At 33.0% G+C, this 16,755-nt stretch overlaps 3 protein-coding genes across 5 annotated transcripts; 2 read left to right on the plus strand and 1 right to left on the minus strand.

Moving 5' to 3' along the window:
* Positions 1-445: 445 nt before the first annotated feature.
* On the plus strand, positions 446-8,282 carry LOC115891674 (molybdenum cofactor sulfurase-like). The gene is made up of 5 exons (XM_030912223.1): positions 446-665; positions 6,062-6,290; positions 6,399-6,617; positions 7,520-7,737; positions 8,028-8,282. The coding sequence occupies exons 1-5, from the start codon at positions 540-542 to the stop codon at positions 8,220-8,222; spliced, it is 987 nt and encodes a 328-aa protein (XP_030768083.1). The 5' UTR covers positions 446-539; the 3' UTR covers positions 8,223-8,282.
* Positions 8,283-8,294: 12 nt separating this feature from the next.
* LOC115891703 lies at positions 8,295-9,645 on the plus strand. Of its 2 annotated transcripts, none has more exons than XM_030912247.1 (5): positions 8,295-8,420; positions 8,504-8,647; positions 8,703-8,874; positions 9,106-9,234; positions 9,289-9,645. In XM_030912247.1, the coding sequence occupies exons 2-5, from the start codon at positions 8,529-8,531 to the stop codon at positions 9,511-9,513; spliced, it is 645 nt and encodes a 214-aa protein (XP_030768107.1). In that variant the 5' UTR covers positions 8,295-8,420; positions 8,504-8,528; the 3' UTR covers positions 9,514-9,645. The 2 variants fall into 2 exon arrangements, with proteins under 2 accessions (XP_030768107.1, XP_030768113.1); XM_030912253.1 differs by having other exon boundaries at positions 8,316-8,415.
* Positions 9,646-12,360: 2,715 nt separating this feature from the next.
* LOC115891717 (AMMECR1-like protein) lies at positions 12,361-16,509 on the minus strand. Of its 2 annotated transcripts, none has more exons than XM_030912261.1 (4): positions 16,153-16,509; positions 15,562-15,878; positions 15,281-15,507; positions 12,361-14,441 (listed from the first exon to the last, which is right to left on the minus strand). In XM_030912261.1, exons 1-3 carry the CDS (start codon positions 16,374-16,376, stop codon positions 15,341-15,343), a joined length of 708 nt encoding a protein of 235 aa, XP_030768121.1. In that variant the 5' UTR covers positions 16,377-16,509; the 3' UTR covers positions 12,361-14,441; positions 15,281-15,340. The 2 variants fall into 2 exon arrangements, with proteins under 2 accessions (XP_030768121.1, XP_030768117.1); XM_030912257.1 differs by having other exon boundaries at positions 12,361-14,383; positions 16,153-16,507.
* Positions 16,510-16,755: the final 246 nt, after the last annotated feature.

The raw sequence follows: 16,755 nt of genomic DNA on the forward strand, positions 1-16,755 counted from the left end.
TCAACCCGTTGTCCAAAAATCAGCTTTTTACGTCAAGCGCTTTAAGCAGGATCGTGATTAATCAATGACCAGATTTTTCGAAACACCCTGTATACATTTTTAAAAAGTTTTAAAATCTGTAAAAAAATAAAATAAAATATACGTGTTTAAGCGTTTTTTCGGAAGCTTGACCTTTTTTAAATAAAAAATATTGTAATATTTGAGGGGTGGTTTCACCCCCTTTGAACTGGAATTTCGAAAGATCCCTTCTTATCGAACCTCTACACCCTAGAATCAACCTGTATGCCAAAATTGAGCTTCTTACGTTGAGTGGTTTGAGCAGGATCGTGATTAATCAGTGAGTCAGTCACTTAAGGATTTTATATATTAGTATAGATTTCTTTTTCTTAATTTTAGGGACCTAAAGTGAAACATTCCCATAAAATATTCAAATTCTTGCTTTTACTTGGATTTCTTTTCAGGCAGGTCATATTTGTGGTGATCAACACGACCTGGTTGATGGTTATCCTACAGGATCAGTAAGAATATCCTTCGGTTACATGTCAACATTTGAAGATGCTGACAAGTTTCTGGATATGATTGAAAGATGCTTTGTAACTAAAAACAGTATTATAAAAGATCTCGGTTTGAAAATGTTAGAAGAAAATTCAACAAAAAGTACTAAGGTAGGTTCCAATGAAAATAAACAGGATCTTTATTTCTGTTCATACTGTCTTTACGAAGTTCTCATAAAAGATTTAAGTGATTTTATTAGATCTAATTAATGTAGTTTGTTGCTTGAGTTTGAAGGCACATCTCTTATTTTTAATACACAGATTTTGTTCGCGAAAACACATCATATTATGAAGATATTATTTTTTAACTGAAATTTAAAAAAAAATTCAAAAAATTTCAAATTTAGAAAAAATAAATTTGGCGAAAAAAACTCATAGATGTATTTTTGGGTCTGAAATATACAAACCCCAAAATTATTTGAATTTATATAGTACCCTGTATAATAAAAGTATGTTTCAATATACGGGGTGTTTACAATGAACGTAACCTCCATGTAAAACACTCCTATATCTACGATATTTAAACAAAAATCACAGGGTTAAAGAAATAGGATCTTTTTTCCTGTTCATATTGTGTTCAATATGCTAATGTAATTTTGTTATTTTTTCTTTAAAATATGACAGATATTTTTAATAAATTTTGAAAGTTTTACAAAATAAATTAAATAATATTCAATTAGGGTAGTATTTTAGAGAGAAATTAGACTGTTTTAAAGCGATGGCAATATTTTATTTTTGCTTACTAAAACAATATTTTATTGTACGCCGGACAGAATAGGGTTATTTAGATCGCTATTTGTTTGATACATTCGCAATTTCGGCAAAATATGCAAAAATTGCCCCTAGACCATAAATTTAGCTCTATTTACATATAATTATAGCGTGAACGAAAGAATAACTGCGATTTTAGCTTATTATATAACACGCGAATATAATAAATAACGTCTGTACATTTTCTGGTGAGTTGTTTTTACTGAAAAACAGATTTTAACAAAGCAAAAAAAATTGTTATAAGACAATCAGTGCACCTAAAAATTAAAATAACCTTGTCTTAAAAACAATATACATTAGCAATATACATGGCAAAAAGTTTCGTTTTTTAAATGGAACCCCCTGTATATTATTGCATATTTCGTCGGTTCTTCCTTCAATTATAAGCAAAAATCGAAATCACACAATGTACAGGGTGGGTCAAATTCGACGCTTTTAAATGGAAACACCCTTTTCTATTGGAGATAGACGAAAACTAATATCGGTGTCTGGAGCTCAATTTTCATCAAAAATATGATGGTGAAAACCGCATATCAATATCTGTTACCGTTTCGGAGTTACGGGGTGTTTTTCAAAAATGTGCATTTTTAACAAATCGCTGTAACTTTTTTGTTATGGACAGAAGGCCATATATCCTAAACAACTTGACAATATTTTTATGAATTTGTAAATCGATCCATATTTACAGTAGCGGATTTTGTTCATAAAAGGACAAATTTACTGACAACTAAATGTTGGGACAAGTATTTTTAAATAATTAATATCATCATAGGCGGTTTTGCTATAAACGTCACAAATGTCGCAAACTGTTTACTTCAGCATTGACAGCTTGTAAGTGACTCGATACTTTGAGTAGTGAGATTTACTGTAAGAAATTAAAATTTTTTTAATTTTCAATTTTGTTAGTTTAATCCAAAGTAAAAAGTCCGTGGAAAAGCTACAAATTAAAAACTACGCGAAATTATCAATCGTCAATACAGTACGGGAAAAACAATTCGAAAAATTTCTGATGATTTAAGTATTCCAAAAACCACGGTCTTTAATATAATAAAAAAATACGGCGAATCTGCCAACGTAGACGTTAGAGGTAAAAGTTCGGGAAGGCCAAAAGTTGTATCTCAGAGAGATTTACGAAATTTAGTAAAAATTTGCAAGTACTCTACCCGCGAAGTAACAGTTAAATGGAATACTGTAACTGGTTTAAATATATCAAGAGAATGTTGCCAAAAATATATCCACAAATGCGGGCTGGGGTTTTACAAGGTAAACTTTATTTTGTGTGGATAATCAATTACCTGAAGATTATTGATACAAATTCTTATTTAAGCCAAAGAAAAACCGCTACTGACAGAAATTCAAATAAAAAATCGCTACAATTGGGCAAAATCTAAATTATCGTGGACACAAAATGATTGGAATAATTTAACATATTTAGCGATGAGTCTAATTTTGATGTTTGCGTGGGAGATCATCGAAAACGAATAATACGAAATAAAGCAGAAGCCTTTCATAAAGATTGCTTAAAGAGGGTTGTTAAATTTCCTAAGGGGATTATGGTTTGGGGTTGCATGTCAGCAAGAGGTTTGGGCAAATTAAATTTTATACATGGCACTGTTAACGCCAAAAAATATCAACATATTCTTGAGACCTCACTTTTGCCTAGTGCTCAAGAATTGTTTCCAAACGAAGACTATATTTTCCAACAAGATGGAGCATCGTACCATTCAGCAAGATCAACTAAAAATTGGTTCGGTAATAATAATATAAAAGTTCTATCCCATCCTTCAAGTAGTCCGGACCTCATTGTTATAGAAACTGTGTGGCATAAAATGAAGCAATATTTAAGAAACCACCCTCAACGAACAATTTTTGATTTGCGGACAAAACTGCCGGAAATTTGGGATAATTTTTCTCCTCAAATGTGCCAATCTTTGGTAAACACAATGCCATTAAGAGTTCAGGCAGTTGTTAAGGCGAGAAGTGATGTAACTCCGTATTAAACAAATTTCTTATTGTGCTGTCCCAATATATAGTTGTCAGCAAATTTGGCTTGATTTTGTCAAAATAAGCTATTATCAAAAGTGATTTGTTTGCAAAGTTATAAAAATATAGTAAAATTGTCTAGATCATATTGTAATGTTTGAATTTAGAATAATAAACAAAATAAATATAATCGTTTTAACAAATTACTATTTTTGTTGCAAAAAAGACCTTGTCCTAACATATAGTTGTTAGGGCTCGTATAAGATTATGTGCAGTACTGTAGGAAATATTAGAAACAGTGGTACCAAGATGCTGTTTTTGCCAGTCCGAAAATGTTAATAAGCTTCTTACTATTCTGTATGCATCTATTTTTTTTAACTTGAGCTGTTGTATTACTGGAAACTGGAACGCCCTGTATATTTCTCAGAAAGATTATATCTTTTTTCTTACACCCTCCACTGTTTATTGCGTAACAAAATAACAGCGTCGAAAAAAAAAAGGAAACTGTTCCTTGGGGATCAAGTTTTCATCAAAAACTGTGCACGAGATTACAAGCAATATAGGCACTTGTTTCTGTAGCAGACTTGACAAATCCCCAGGATTAAGAGATCTTCTTTTTTTATGATGATCGTGCTTATGTACGAGACCTTAGATGTTTTTTCTTGTCTTATCTAATATTTGTTATACAGGGTGTTGCATCGTCGGACGGGACATAGAAAATCCCATGTAAATTTTAATGGGCTCAATTATTGGCTTCCCTAATTATTTTAGAGAATAATTCTATTTAGGTTTATTGAAGAGCACTAAAACCCACATTCAAAAGAATAACTTTAGATATTTTTGATTAGCTCGTTTTCGAGTTATCGCCGATTTCTTTTTAAATATGGCCCTGTATTTACTTATGAACACCAGTCAAGGTAAAAGATAACGGTCAAATGAAGTTGTCATTTCAGAAATTTACCACTTAGTGCTTTATTATTATTCAAAATTCATTCCTACATCGGAAATCTTAATGATGTATTTATAAATACAAATTAATATGAATTAAAGTAAAATAAAGTAATCAATTACAAGGTTAATTATAGTATTATTACAATATTCAATAACTTATTAATTTAGGTACTGTTAAATTGTTAGAACATTAGGATTTAAGAAGATGTTCAAATATTCCTCCATCGACTGCTAGATAATAACCCAGGCGATCCTAAAATTCTCTTCTTACATTCGCTAGATGGTAAACTGAAATTCTATTGCATTCGGCAGAAATAGCATTTTTTAACTCGTCTAGATTTGGGTATTTTTTATCCTTGTATATCCTATTTTTTAAATGGACCCAGAAAAAGAAATCATTTGGCGAAATATCAGGAGACCTTGCTGGCCAATTTACTGTATGATTTAGGCCAATAACGCTTCCGTTAAGACTATTGTCTAAATATTCCCGAACAGCCAGGGTACTATGTGCCAGCCAGCCATCCATTTGGTACCAAACTTCCTGATTTTCCCTAGCGGCATCATGTAAAGCAGGTAAAATATGATTTTCGAGTAGTTCCAAATAATATTCTGCATTTAAATTTCGCGTAATAAATAATGGCCCGATAATATTGTGTCCGAATATCCCTGCCCAAACATTTAATTTCTGTGGATATTGCGTCCTTGTTTCGACAAACCTGTGTTGGTTTTCTTTGTTCCAATATCGATAATTTTGAACATTGGATTCATTATTTAAGGTAAACGTGCATTCGTCAGTGAAACATATGTTTTTTAAAAATTCCCTATCCGTGTTTGCTCTTTCCATCATATCAAAACAAAACGCCTGCCGCCGTATTTCGTCCCCATCTCGTAGCTCTTGGTGCTTTTCATATTTGAAGGAATAGTATTTATGTCGTTTCAAAATTCGAAACGCTGTAGTGTGATCTATTTCTATTTCATCCTCAAGTTTCCTTGTGCTGATCTTTCCATCGTTCTCTTCCACGCACAATAAAACTTCCAAGTCGGTATCATTTCTTGCATCTTCTCTTTGTTCCTGCTTTGCTTCACATCTGCAGTTATTTATTAGGGTACCTTTGGTCTCAAATCTCTGGATATTCCTTGTGATTGTAGATTTTCCAGGTATCGGTCTATTCGGATACAGAGCAGCAAACATGTCCGACACCTTTTGATAACTATTTCCTTGATAATACCATTTAATCATCAATACTTTTTCTTCGGTAGTGTAATTCATGGCTAATATTTTCGATGTAGGTATGAGTTTTTAATAATAATAATAAAGCACTAAATAGATAAATTTCTGAAACGACAACTTCATTTGACGGTTATCTTTTACCTTGACTGGTGCTCATAAGTAAATACAAGGCCATAAGAAAGGAGAAATATTTAAAAAGAAATCGGCGATAACTCGTAAACGGGCTAATCAAAAATATATCAAGTTATTCTTTTGAATGTGGGTTTTAGTGCTCTTCAATAAACCTAAATAGAATTATTCTCTAAAATAATTAGGGAAGCCAATAATTGACCCCATTAAAATTTACATGGGATTTCCTATGTCCCGCTCGACGATGCAACACCCGGTATATAGATAGGATAAAAAAAGAAGTATTTACAAAAAATCAGGGATGTATACTGAAAATTCACGCACCAAAAAAACATGTTTAACAATTTTTATGTACATTTCATATTTTACAATTGGCTATTTCTTTTCTTCTTTCAATTTAAATTAAATTCAAAAGTAAATTTAAGCAATTTGATTTCTATAGATTCTTTCTGGTACACTGGTGAACATTTTTCTGTACCCAATAAAGTCCTGTGGGGCTTACAGTCCCAAAACTTCATGGCAAATTACTTCGACAGGCTTAAAATATGACAGAACCTGGATGATAGTCAACTCAAACGGAAGTTGCGTCTCTCAGAAGCAAGTCAAGAGCATGTGTCTTATTAAACCTGTTTTAGACCTAGAAAATATGAAATTAAGACTGAAATTTGAAGGTACCAATATAATTTGATATGGGAGGTTATTCCTAAATTTATAAAAAAAAATCTGAAAGTCAGGAATATACTCCCTAATATTTTTTTTTGATATTTATTTTGAAATAGGTGCTAAAGAAATATCAATATCTCTGGAAATTGAGGAAAATAGGACTGGAAATAGTACTACGTTTTGTAATAGTAAAGTGTGTGGTGACAAAATCCAAGGGTACGATTGTGGAGATGATGTAGCGGAATGGTTATCAGAGAATTTAAAAAAACCAGGTCTAAGATTATTGAAACAGTGTGATAGAAATAAAATAATATCCCGAAAAAAATCGGAAATAGGTTGGTTAGACGTCTATTTTTCTACTAAATGAAAATCCTAAGGAAAAAGTATATAGTCTGTCCAAGGAGTCAGGGAATAAGTTTTGGACAGACAAACTTCAAAAAATGACAGAAATTACAATTTGTATGTGGATTAAAATGACAGACAGAACTGTCACTGTCAGGGACTGTCACTGTCATTCCCACTGGACAGACTATACTACTATTTTTATACATTTTATGTATATATACAGGGTGGGTCTTAACTTAGTGCAAATATTTTCAGGGTTGGTAGACCTCGATAAAATAAATATATTTTCTCTTTACCGTTTTTGAAAAAAGTCCAAAATAACCGATTTATTTTATTTTCGAAATTTAAAAAAATATATTTTTTGCTTAAATTTTGAGAACCACTGGAGCTTTTCATGGGCTTTCGTTCTTGTAAATTTAATCTATTACCTTTATTGTCATATATTATCAAGAAATTATGTTTTTTAACTAAAAACTAGAAAAAAATCCAAACTTTTAATTTTATTCTCGCGAAAAAAATCTCATAATTGTCGTGATTCTGAGGTCAAAATATACTACCCCTAAAAGTATTTGCACTTATTTAAGACCCCCCCTGTATAATACATATACAAAAAAAAACAGCGTCAGAGCTGGAAAGGAAGATCACCGTCATTTCATAACTATTTTTTGTAAATTTGTATGGGGAATGTCATCAATCATCATTTCCAAGCCAACTTGGACGCCGTTTTTTTTTATCATACAGTAGCTTTATAACTCTTCGTTAAAGGATTAGAGATACAAGCGATTTCATGATACGCCAATTTTTGACAGTTTTTTGTTCGACGTTTAATTTGACACTTAAGAACAAAGTATTTTAATAAATAGGATATAAAAGTTTTTTTCTGTTTTTGCAGAGGATGAGCCACCTTTGTCCTTAGCCAATAAGGCCCAATATCTCATGATAAACTCCGCCAGTATTCGCTGGCTTAAAGACAAAATCCACTCGGGATCAGATCATATCTCGTTTCGATCGTTGGCCAATAGATTCAGGGCAAATTTTCTGGTGGATTTCGATAAACCATTCGTCGAGAATGCTTTGGATAGAGTCTTTTTTGGCGACGTTCCTTTTAAAGTAATCCTATAGATTATTTTATTATTACGAGGCCAGTTCAAAAAGTTTCCGATCTCGTCACGATAAAATCACAAATAAGAAATTCTTCTCAAGCAGCGAAATAAAATAAGATAAGTAAAAAACTATTTGTTACATGCAAAAAACTATTTTTTACGTGTAAAATACTCTTTGTTACACGTAAAAAACTATTTTTTACGCCAAAAAAAAATTTTGTGTGTAACATTGTGTCAGGTCGTAAACTTTTTAAACTACCCCCGTATTTTTCTTAACTATTCCAACTTGTTTTCCAGTTTTCAGGTAAGTGTACCCGTTGCCAGATGATCTGCATCGATCAGGATTCAGGAAATATATCAAAAGAACCTTTACAAGTATTATCTGATGAATTCAATGGCAACATGTGTTTTGGTATTTATTTAAATAACCAAAACTCCAATGAATCAAGGATTATTAGTATTAAAAGTCGCGTTACAGGGCAAATTAGTTAATTTAAGTCTGTTTAGTTAATTATTTATAGGTATTTAATAAAGAAAATAAGGAACATACAGTATATAAGTGTATAATTAGTTGCCTAGAATCATAGATCATATATAATTCGACCCACAGATGGATAATTATACCACACGAAAATGCCTAAACATCTGACAGTGACAGCTGTCTCTAACCTCACTTTTAAACATGGTCCGGTAATTTTGAAGCAATGTTTTGAAGATATTTATATAATTCCCAGTCTAAGTTTATTTAAATTAATGTCACATATTTAATATAGTTTATAGAATAGTTACGAATTAAAGATGTCGTTTGGAAGAGCCAGTTCTAAGGATTTACCGAAAGATGCCAAAGTTTTAACTGAAGAACAGGCCCTAGGCTTCCAGATAGAAATTATAAAAAAGTGGCCTAGTAGATTAGAGGTGTAAGCCAAGTAAATTTAATATTAAAAAGCTCGAATAATAAAGTTTATATGTTAGGGCTGCTCTAAGGTATGGTCCCTTCCTTCTTGGTGCGGCATCTGTATATACAGGGGTGTTTTTAAACAGTCACTTTAGAAAAAAGTTGATGCTGTTTCATTACGGAAAACTGTCGACGTATTTGCCCATTGTGGTACTGCCTGCTGCATCAAGCTTATTGTACCACTACGAAGTATGTATGATCAAAAATAAATATAGAGAAATCAATAAAAGTTGGCGTGGAAGTCATCAAAGATGTCGGAATTGTCTGTGTTATAATAATAGACAAAGTAATAATGTATTATGTCTAAAATGGAGATGAAAAATCAGTGACAAATATTTTGATGAGAGGCACACCAAGGTTTATTGATTTTCCTATATTAATGAAATATTGATAAACATATATTTAACTTATATGATATAGTTTGTCTTGAAAGATATTGTGCTAATGAAAACACCCTGTCCAACATGCATTGAACTACGTTCAGCAGCTTTTCAGGCGCTGTTTGGTGTCATTTTTCCGCTTATACTAGCCCCACTCGGATGTGCAGCTGTAAGTTTCATTAAAACATCATTTTTACTGCACTAAATCATTCTGTTTTTGCAGGTGTCACAAAGGTACAAAACTTACTATTTGCCAGACCCGAAAAACGATCCAAAATTAGCATTTAACGAATTTAAGAGTTTTTTTAAGCCGATAAGTAAAAAGGTTTGGTACATGTTTCTGGCGCATGCCTTTTTGGGCAGTGCCTTATCGTATTTTGAAATTCGAGATATTATCAATATAAATAAGAAACTTTCTATACCTGAAGACGAACTTCTTTCAGAATAGACTAAGTATGTGATGAAATAGAGGTAGTAATATTATTTATATATTAGTTTTTTTTTAATAAACATTCTAAAAGAAACATAGACCTATTAATTAGGCACACAGATAATTTTTTTAATAAATCATTAAATCATAGCTCATTATTAACCCAACAAATATTCGAAATAACGCATGATCGAAAAAAAAACGCTGTCAGAGATGGTTGAGGAATGACAATTGATACTTTTGGCGAGGTCAATCTTTTTCTCCAATTTTAAACTGCACCATTTAAAAATCATTTTTGCTCGATATAAAAAGCTTGGAGAAAAAGAGGCTTGACCTCGCCAAAATTATCATCGATTTCATTCCACAGGTTACTTTGACGCCGTTTTCTTTTTCAACGTATGTTAGAAAATGAAAACACTTCTAAGCTTAATATTGATTTCTTTATTAGCAAAAATAAAACAAGAGAAATTATGGGAAATATGTTTTTTTTTGTTTGCACACTTTTATCTTTCAAACCGAAAATGAAGTCATTACAGTTATTATTGGATATAAACGGCTAAAATTACATAAATAGTAAACAAGTATATCTTTATAAAGTTTAAAACTAAGTATTAGTAGATAAATTTAAAATGAAAAAAATATATGTATAACAAATCATGCACAAAAAATATTTTTAATTTATTTTAATCTTAAAACCTAAGTTTTATAATTCCTTACCCATAAGTGCAAATGGCCTCACATTATTTAAAAACATCCATCTACATTATTAACATAATTTTACATTAAAAAAAACTATAATATTAAATCAAAACAAAATATTTTTTCTCTCATTTAATTTTTTTGTTAAGATTATCGAATTTTTCTTAATTTTTCAAAACCAGTGAGTACTAAGGCTAGTGAACAAAGAGACGCCACTGGCAATGACGTCAAAAACTCTACTTAAAAAGATGGGACCGCTTAGTATTCGCCGAAAACTTTTTTTTTAATTTTAATTTTTGAGTTCCCTGAGATTTTTTATGTTGTATCTGTTTAAATTTATATTTTTTTTGGTAATATAAATCTATTTAGTTTGATACTAGATGCTGTATAAAAAATATCAGAAAAAATAGATTTATATTATTTACAATTTTTTCTGTACATTAATAAAAGCATACAACTAGTGAGTAATGTGATCGCGTATAGGAAATCGCTAAAAATGAAGAATTTTTTACCTAATTTGATATTTCTTGACATAATTTACTTCAGATACTCAGTGAAGTTGAGATCGATATACCGTATGATCACAAAAATTTTACTATAAAAAATGTCCTTAAAATGTCTGTACAAAGTTCCTCCTTTTAAAACCTATAATCTAATAAAATATTAATTTTTGAATAAAATCATAATAAAATTGTAAAATAAAATTATATTTAAATAAAAAGGTTTTATTTTTATGATTATACGGTATGTTACAATAAGAAATCCGTATTCTCTCTGAACACAGTGAGGGAGAATACGAATTTTCGAGACAAAAAAAACGAATTTTTTCTATACAAAAAACTAACGATAAACAAACTCATCGCCCCTGTATATGGTGATACACACCAGGGTCGACAGATGGCAGTGTTTTTTAAGTAATAACAAAGTCCGTAGATTATACAGAGTACCGCAATTTGTTTGTCCATTATTTTGGCGTAAAAATCGTAGTCTCGTTTTTAAATTTTCCTCCTATATACAGGGTGGTCCGAAATATATTCCGGAAATTTGGGAAGCATATTTTCAAGATAAAAATAAGTAAAAAAGTTCGTATAAATGTATGTCCTAAAATGCTTAGTCTCTGAGATACAGGGTGTTAAAGTTTCATTTTTATTTTTCTAAATAATTCTTAAAGTAACGTCAATATTTGGATGATAATTGGTGTCTGGGAGTTTTTTGACATGAGAAATTTGATTTTGATCTCACTATGACTCCTACTTGTAGAGGGCGCCACCTACATATTTTTAACTGGTTTGAAGAGTAATAACTTTTCGTCCGTACCTGTATAAAACTACTAAATAAAAAAATAAACAGTTAAAATACATGTAGGTGGCGCCCCCTACAAATAGGAGTCATATTGGCATCAAAATCAAATTTCTCATGTCAAAAAAATCCCAGACACCAACTTTCATCCAAATATTGACGTTTCTTGAGAAATTATTTGGAAAAAATCAAAATAAAAATGAAACTTCTACACCCTGTATCTCCGAAACTAAACATTTTAGGACATATGTACATTTATACGAACTTTTTTTACATATTCTGCCGAAGTTTCCGGAATATAGTTCGGACTACCCTGTATAGGGGAGTTTCAGTGATAAAACAAAAAAAATTCTTTCAATAATTTCTGTTTTTCTGAATTAACGAAAATGTCAAAAATATATGTTTTGATTGTTGTATATAAAAATAAGTGCTGAAATTTTTAAATTTCCCGCCTCGAATGGACCCAAAATGGACGAAATTGCGGCACTTTACAAATCTAGACACTTCAAGTAATAATAATCATAAAATGCTCTCTGTCTAAAGCGCGCATGATCATGACGTCAATGACAACTATTGGTCGGACTAATATATGCCACTGATAACGATTTTTTTTTCAGTTCATAACGTTTTTTTTTCGCAAAATTATTTGAGGCCTCTGTCAAATTTCACCATGTGATGTAGTACGTTTAATCTGCCCAACGAGAAAATATGACATTGACAGTCTTTCACGTCAAAAAAAATGACAGTTGACAAAATAACCGTCATTGTCATATTATAATCTTTTACCGGACAAATTATATATTAAATAGTTATCTCTATCCATTCTATGCCCATTATTTTTATTTCAAGATAATTAAATTCTGTTTGTTTTTTTTTTTGTGGTAAAAACGGTGTCTTGAATGTTCCTACCGTATCACAGATGGCGCTAGAAGTATGACACGACATTTAAACAAACTACTAAAGTCTGTGCGTAGCTGTCTAGGCACATGGTTTCTTCGTGAGCTCATCATGATTCTCCATTTTTTTTGCCTTCCATTTTTAGTCTATGTCTCTGTGTATTGTAGAGGTCGTTTTCGGTGTTTTTTTTTTCTTTCTTCTTGTGCCTCACGTGGTTTAGCTACGGTTCCTGTCATAGTTTTGTAAGAGGTGGGAGTTTATACAAAAAATGTCACACAAGTATTAACAATATTTTAAACTATATAGGTTTTTTTTATTGTTTATTTTACTCAAAAAAAGTGTATAAATCTGTAAAAACATTGTGTCTGGACTTGGTTTAGAAGGATGTTTTTATGAATCTTTGAAAAGAAGCTTCAAAAACAGACAGTATCAATGTAAAAAATAACAAGTTAAAATGGTACGCCACTGATCAAGCGTATGTATTGCAACACGTAACTTTATTAAATATTTTTGTGCGACATTTTCTGATATCAAACCCATTTTAATTAATTTTCTAGATCATATATATTACGTCGTGTGTAAGAACTACTTCAAAATCGTTAGTAACATGTCAGTGTTGCCAACTCTTCGCTAATCGTCCTAAATCAGAGCCATAATCCTACTAGAATCCTACCAAATCTTCAAAATTTTCCCAAAATTTCAAAAGTTCAATTTTATTAAATAAAAAAAAATGGAAAACATAGTTTTCCTGCTGGCTGTTAACTATGCTTTCATCTCAGCTTGATTATGATGGCATATACCGTATGATCGAAAAAAAATCGGCATCCAGTTAGTTCGGAAATGACGATCGATGACATTTCCCATATAATTTTACATATAAAATGACTGACGCCGTTTTTATTTTCGATCATACGGTATATGCGGAATGAAGGGTGCGAAATACGTTGTGTAAATCCCAGACGATGGGATCCCCCTTGTGATATTGGGAATACCTATAGTTCAACGATGGCATTAGTTTAATCAAATTTTGGGTGTTCACAATGTACCTATCTGTTTTAATAATTTTGAGTCTGCTAAATGGTGTTTTATTTCTTGAAATTATTGCAAAACATAACCTACCAATAATCCTACTGACCTAGTAACGATAAAATTTCCTTCCTAGGCTTCTGGGAAGCCTACTAGATTTTGTGGGATTTCTACTGAGTTGGCAACAGTGAATATAACTATTATATTGTTTTTTTTTCAAATTCTACAAAAGTATTCATTTTTTCAACGTGATTGACAATATAAGAGTCATTTTAACGCCTAAGCGCAAAAGTACAAAAATATATTATTAAACTCACATTAAGTGTCAAATTCAACGAGTGTACCCAATGTTTATTCTGGGAAATTAATTACTTAAAAGGTATTACTTTTTATATTATTTGGGACGTTTGAAATGGTCTAAAAAATTATTTGTGAACGTTTGAAAAAAATAGCATGTTCTATTCGGAGTAAAAATGTATAGCCTCGCCAGAAGAAGTATCATTTTTACTCCTGTTAAAACGATATACTATTATATTTTGAAATTTCACACGTTTAAAAAAATAAAAATAGAGATAATTGTAGTTTATAATATCAAAAACTTTACACGAACGTTTATATATGACCTAGGTGTATCTACTACGCTCTATATCGACTGGTATCCGACGAAATACGTGCGCTATAACTTGGAACAGTAGCACAACCGCATCAGGCACCGCAGGGGTCACTTGTGTTTCGGATAGAGGGGCGGCGGCAGCGTGGCTCCGCCCTCCCTGTACGGCGACTCGAGGTCACGTGACTGCGAGGCGTGGCCTAGCGCGCCGGCGCCCGCGGCGTACTGCTCGTGCCACCAGAGCGTCATGGGCGCGGGCAAGACGTACCGGCCGAAGGGCGGTGGCATGGGCGACGAGGGCTGGACGACGACGAAGGTGGGAGGGGCGGCGCTGGTGGAGTACGCGGGCGGCGGCGACTGAAAGGGCGGCCAAGGTCAGAGCGCTGCGGTAATGCGGAGGGGGGTGCCTACCGACCTGGAAACGTCAGGGACGTGTATGATCTATGGAGTGTAGAGATGAGGAGAAATATCTCTGATGGGGCTTTATTTGAATAAGTGGTCAAAAAAATGGGAAGAATAAGGGTTCACCAAATAACCGCAGTGGCGCTAAACTCTTTGTTTTTATTTTTTAGAATATAAAACAATTATTTTTATATCAGTCTATTGTTCTATTGTTTATATCAGTCTAAAAATTTGTATTTTTTTGTCAAATATTTATCTCGTTTGAATCATTTTCTGTTCTAAAAATTTTCGACGCGTATTTTAAATTTTAGGTTTTTGCTACAGTAACGCCATCTTAAGTCTTTCCTTTTTTATGACCATTTTTAATGCACGAAGGTATTTCTCCTTACCTCTTACACTCCATAGTATGATCGGAAACCAACGACTAAAGAATACAATTTTGGGGTGGGTCAAAAAAATCGACTAGTTTTTTTTCATTTCATACTCTGAAAAAAGATTGGTAGAGACCTCAAAAAAATTCTCTCCAAGTCTCTGAGCTCTTAATTTTAATAGGAAAGTCCTCTGCCTTACAGTTTTCTATTTTTTCCCTATTATTAGAAAGAACAATTTCTATCTCGGTATCTACTATTTGGAAAAAATATCTCGTGTATCTTGTCAAAAACTGTCATGAAAAATTTGAATTAAAACTAATTAACAACATTTATTAAATTGGTAACAAATTTGGTCCTTGTATTCTTTAGTCACTGATCAGAGTAAAAACCGCGTTCCAATGTGTTTCCTTGATAGAATACAGAGTAAAAATTCGAGGTTAGGTAGACACCCAGGTAATAATAAAAGAAAATGGGCCCTTACGTGAGAGTATGGAGGTGGTGGGGGCGCGAAGACCGTAGCGGGGCGCCCCCACACTAGCTGCTAGCAGCGCTGGCTGTTCCAGTGGTTCATGTAGTCCTGGTAGCTTACCGTAATCTTTTCACTCTGATACCGTGTCAGTTTAATGGTCCTACGCACGTCGTGGGATATTATCGACTTAAAACCTCCTTTTCTTAGGAGTGAGTCAATAGTTTGAAGTCTATCCCACCCTAAAAAGGCGTTATAAGCATTAAAAGATTATAAAAACAAGTAAACATCTTTACCTTGTTCCGAAGCAACCTCTGGAAGGTATGTAGCTGTACGTTTATTCCCTTTTTCATTAACAAATTCGATTCGAATTCCATGAGTGCCCACTTCCCAGTCCATATAGTCGTCTCCGTCCTCAAAATGTCTTAAAATCGACACGGAGACACTTAATTTCGAAAATTCGTCCCTAGTAATTGGGCTGAATCGCGAGTCTTTAAAAGCACTGGTTATAGCGTACTCTCGCAGCCCTGACTGGAGGTTCATAGCGTTAAATGTTCCTATACACCCTCGCAGTCTCTTATCTTTGCCTATTTTCCATGTTACAAACAGGGGACTAAAATATAGGGAATTAATTTTAGAAAAATTAAGTCTTAACCTAAAAAAATTGTATTATATATTCCAAATTAGATTCTACGTAACCCTGTATAGTAATTTTGAAGATAACAGTTCGTGGTACATGCATAATTTCGGAATTTTTCTTTGTTTATTCTTTGAACAAAGGAATGAGTGCATCAAACACAAAAGTCAATGCAGTTGAATGACCCCTGCATTTACGGCAACTTTCGCTTTCCTTTTTGGAGGAAAAGGTGTTTAATTAAGGTACTCACTAAGCGTCGTTGCTGAAGGGTGGCGTTTTTGGGGGTGCCAAATTGTACAATTGGCAGTAGAGCACGTCGAAACAAAAGAAACACATTTCGGGCAACGCGACCATTCCTGTGCCGTTGGCGCTGATCAGGCCGTAGCTAGGGGCTGAGGTGGTACCATTAGTAGTGGGCACCGTGGACGAATTGTTCAGCTTCTGCTTCTTGGTACCACAACAACCCGCAGCCATTTCTCGCGCTTTCTCTCCCAACCTAAAAACGAAAAGCACAACTGGAACAGCTGACTGCCTGACACTGGTTATCGATCGCGCAAGAATTGCGAAAAGGATTTCGCAATTTTCTGCTCCTAGCTTTATGTCTGTCTCTATTTTATGCCCTAAATAAAAGGAACATGAAATAACCTCGAATGGTGTTTATCAAGTAATGTCAGATTTGACAGATTTCACAGCTGACAAGCTGACAGGAGCAGTCGAAATCGATGTGTCTAGCCGTCCGCTAAACGAATGAATCAAATAACTTAATTGTCCGGTTATACGGGGTGTCAAAAAATAGGGTGCGAAACTTCAGTGGATGATTCTTACGGATTTTTACATTCACACCTGGTGAAAT

This window comes from Sitophilus oryzae, unplaced genomic scaffold (genome assembly GCF_002938485.1).
Source record: "Sitophilus oryzae breed Bouriz unplaced genomic scaffold, Soryzae_2.0 scaffold_1007_pilon_pilon, whole genome shotgun sequence".
Classification (NCBI taxonomy): domain Eukaryota; kingdom Metazoa; phylum Arthropoda; class Insecta; order Coleoptera; family Curculionidae; genus Sitophilus; species Sitophilus oryzae.